Genomic DNA, 4,384 nt, shown 5'->3' on the forward strand with positions numbered 1-4,384 from the left:
ACTCATATATAGCCTTTAAATAGATACAGGCCAGATTTTCATATGCTTTGAGACACTGTCAAGGACAACTGTCTTTACTTAGTCTCTCCCACTTATTACTACATTTTGAGGTGTGTTAGGAAAACTATGGGCAGCTTCCTAGAGTTGGGGGTGGTGGGTCACGAGTGTCCAGCCTTCTCAGGCAGAAGGGCCGGCAGAAAGCAAGGAACTTGTGGGTGAGACCTTAGCTGTGTGAGGAGGGCTGCAATGACTGTCTGGGGAAAGGGGTGGCAGATGTCCAGCAAGGGAGAGATATTGCACAAACACTTTTTTGGTGTAGGATGAAAGGTAAGCTGAAGCAAGGGAAGTACTTAAGGCCACACTGGGTGGGAGCCTGCTATAGTCCCAGCTATAGTAAGAAAATCACGTTACTGCCACAAGCTGACGTTGACCTATGAACAAGCATGCAGTAGGAGACATAACTTGCTCCAAACAGGGACATGTTGAGTTAACGATTGTCTGAAAATGCAGAGGACTAGATCTGATGAGCCATGAGACACCTTCCAGTCTTATGTTACTAAGTGATTTTTCATCAGACATGTCAAAATTGTTTCAGGAAGAGGTGGATGGGTTGGGGAGGAGAGGGAGGTAAGGAACGTTTCTAGAAATGAGCTGTTATGAAGAATTTGAAGGGACATGTGTTTGGCATTTTAGAAAAAATACATGATAGAAAATGCAAAGAAAAGAGTGAGAGAAGAGGAGAAAAGTGCAGTCACAATGAGGGATAGCAGGAAAAAATGAGAACAGGGGAGTATCACCATGTGAGAGTAGGAAGGAGAGTATGACAAGCTTCTGAATTACAATTACTCTTTCACTACCAAAAGTGGTTGTGCCTAGACTTCCCATAGAAATATGAAGATTACGTTCCTGCTCACAGTCTGAACTGACAGGACTGGATATAGTAAGAGACAGGGAATTAGGAGTGTGTGAGTAGAGCCTGGTGAAAGTTTACAGTCAAAACCTTCTTTGCTTGGAAAAGGCAGATTTGTTCTTTTTTCCCCTCCAAATTTTTAGTCTGTTCATGAATTTGTGTCATTAGCTGAATGAAGTTGGTCAAAAAATGTGACAAAAACATGTTGTTTCACCATTTTCAATATGTAATATTTCACTCCTTCATTCAAAAATAACTTCATTTTGAAATTTACTTTGTTTCTTTAAAGGAGCCTAACGAAAGCTCCAGCAAAATGAAATGTTTTGTCCAATTCAAATCAGTTGTTTTAAAAATGATTTTGATTCTGCAAGTGAAACAAAAACTCAGTTGCTTTCGCCACTTGAGTTCTCAGTGGAGGGTGATTTCGATAGCAACAGCTGTTCAGTCTCAGGGCCATTCTACTCACGGTCTTTTTCTGTGGTAGAAGGATAATTAAGGAGTCTTGTTCTGGATAAGTGTTAAGGGTTGGGCTGGCCCCAGATGACCTAGCTGAAGATGATGTTACCTGGTCATTTATACGGAGAAGTCAAAGGTGGTTGGATGTGTTGTGGCTAGCCACATTGTTTCCTTGTTGCCTTGGCTAGAGAGAATGTCATGCCTTAGCTGAGCTGGTACACTGGGGTGTTAGCCCTGGGTCAACCTTTTGATTTTGGACTGTGAGAAAAGAAGAATGTTTGAAGTTTCTGTGATCAAGGTGAGAGGCGATTAGGGTGTATTCAGAAGTAGTTTAGCAAGGAAAAAGTAGGTTATGGCCACCTGAAAAAGGAAGAAGCAATAAGACTTACTAGAAAGGGTCCAAGATGTGGGAAGAAGGAAAGGAAAAGCGTCAAAGCTGCAAGGCTGGGATGCAGGAAAATGCATGGTGCTGCCAAGGGGTGTAAAGAATGGCAGGCAATGGAGGGGGATCAGAAGGAATGGTAAGGAATTGTGTGTTGGGGGGTTTGTTTTGCAATGGCAATGGACCTTGCAAGAAGAACATCTACAAATATTTAGGAAAAATCAACTGGCACATACAGCATCATTTTGTGCTCTGCCTATTCATAAATTTATTGGAGTTAAGGGCAAAAGGGACCGTTTTGATCATCTAATCTGACCTTCTCTAAAACAGAGATCAGAATTTAAACCTGTAACTTCTCCACTTAGGACCAAATAGGTAAAGGTATTTAGGCACATAGGGCATCTTTTCATGTGCTCCAGGAGGGTTGGGAGGGGTGCTCTAATTAGAGTGACTCCAAGATCTGCTCTGATTAAAGTGCCTGGAGCGTCTTGCATATCAGTGTCCACTCACTTTAAAATGGCGGGGGAGGCACTTTATCTAAAGCTTGTCGAATGAGCTTTAGTTAAAGCAGTCGCCATTTTGAAGCATGGGGCCACTGATACACAAGATGTGAGGGCTGGATGAAGCATGGTAATTACCACCCTCCAGCAGACTTGATTAACTGAGTTTGCTCCAGTTCGCTGTGATTACAGTACATCAGAGCAGCCTCCATGCTTCTGTACAGGTACTCATAGTGGGGTTTTTAAAAGTACATAAGCAGGTTAGATTCCTAACTCCCATTGCTTTCTTGCTTAAGTACTCTGAAAAATCCCACAGAGTATGTAATGTCTTTGAAAAATCTGTCTTTAAGCCCACAGCTTTTGGTTAATTCATTTAATTGTGAGATGTCAGGGAATGAAACATTATATGAATGGCAAGAGTATTATATGATTGCTTTTTAGCTACTCACAGAAGTTAGCTAAAGAGATACAATACAGGATGAGACTGTTTTGTACATACTAGTGACACTGCCAAAACCTGGTAGGCAAAATTATTTTTAACCCTATACTGACAGAAGCTTGTTAGCAGAGTTACTTTGATCCTGAAGCAAACTTAGGGAACTAGAGTTAGTTTTCTGTCAAATTTAGTTCACTTTTCTTCCTGAATTTTTAAATTCATCCCACCTATTTTTGTTTTGTGTTCTGTGTTCAGTTCTCTTTCAGCTTTTCCGTAGACCACAATTAAATCTGCTCCTCACCAGAGACACAAGCTCCTGAATAACAACTAGAGAAAATTGATTCACACAGACTTCTTTAGTTTCCTGCATCACCCAAAATCTACAGTTGGTCTAATGAACCACCACGCAGAGTATGCAGAACCAGATGAGGATTACTTCCCTCCACGGGTTAAGCTGAGTGATGATACATTTATCTTTGTAGATGGCAAGTGGGTGAATGAGGCCTGCCATCAACCACCCTTCCCTTCCCACCAGAAACATTTCTTCAAGAAGACGCAGAATGAATGGACACTCTGGGAGGAGAACAAAGCTCTCTGGAAGGAGAACAAGGCCCTTCGGATTGAAAACAAGACCCTCCGGGAAGAGAATAAGGCTCTTCAGTGCCTGAGGACACAGAATAAGGCCATTCAGGTTATCTATGATGAGACTCTCCAGCAGGTCCTCCAGAAGGAGAATAAGCCCTTCCCAATCTTCCGAGATAGGGCTATAGGTTCCCAGGTCAGTCGAGATAACATGGCCCTTCAGGTTGTCCGGGATAAGAACAGAGCTTTACAAGTCTTCCAGAAAGAGACTAAAGCAATCCCAGTCTTCCGGGAAGAGAACAAAGATGCCCCAATTCCGGAGAAGAGCAAAGCAGGTGGATCAGACTTCCAGGAGGAAAGCAAAGCTGCCCCAGCCACAGATGAGGGTATGGTTGGCCCAGCCCTCCAGAAGGACTCTGAAGCTGTTGAGGAAATCAGGGAGGAGAGCACAGCTGACCCAGTCCAGAAGGGAAACCATATTGCCTCAGCCATTCAGGAGGAGAATGTAGCTCTCCAGGCAATCCTGAACTTAAACCAGATCCTCCAGACCCACCTAAAAGAGAACTTTGCCATTCTGGAAGAGAAAAAGAACATCCAGGTTCTCCAGGAGGAGACCAAGCGCTTCCAGGAAGAGAACAACAAGCTGAAGCTGCAGCTAGCTGCAGTGAAAGGCACAATGTCAGAGGTTATGGCCCATATGGAAATGCTGCAAAAGGAGCTCAGTGACATTAGTGCCACAAAGTATGATGAGATGAGGAAGCAAAACAGCTGCTGGTAAAAGAGTATCATCAAGGAGAGCTTCAAAACGTAAAGCTGAAGACCTCTTAGCTTAACCTGCTGGGAGAGCTCTCTTCTTCTCAGAAACCTAATAAAGTCCAGGTGAAGATTCAGAAACCAGTGACCAGAGGTTATTTTTTCATTCCAAGACTTGCAAGAATTGGTTTAGCTTCATCTTCTTGTTTCCTCCTCTGACCTTGTATGTGATGGTGACGGTTGTGCTGGGTGCTAGGTATGTTTTCCTGCCTTAAACTAGCAAACTTTCCAGGGAAGTAATAGATCTTATGTTCGGAGAGTTCAGGGATCTACCAACTAACTGGCTTTTTAAAACTGTAATTCTA

General features: G+C 43.0%; 1 protein-coding gene across 1 annotated transcript; it reads left to right on the forward strand.

The window, feature by feature from the left end:
• The first annotated feature begins 2,941 nt into the window (after positions 1–2,941).
• Positions 2,942–4,142, forward strand: SPERT (spermatid associated). Its single transcript, XM_019529586.1, has one exon. It carries the CDS (start codon positions 3,079–3,081, stop codon positions 4,042–4,044), a length of 966 nt encoding a protein of 321 aa, XP_019385131.1. The 5' UTR covers positions 2,942–3,078; the 3' UTR covers positions 4,045–4,142.
• Positions 4,143–4,384: the final 242 nt, after the last annotated feature.

This window comes from Crocodylus porosus, unplaced genomic scaffold (genome assembly GCF_001723895.1).
Source record: "Crocodylus porosus isolate Cpor-Errol unplaced genomic scaffold, CroPor_comp1, whole genome shotgun sequence".
Taxonomy (NCBI): domain Eukaryota; kingdom Metazoa; phylum Chordata; order Crocodylia; family Crocodylidae; genus Crocodylus; species Crocodylus porosus.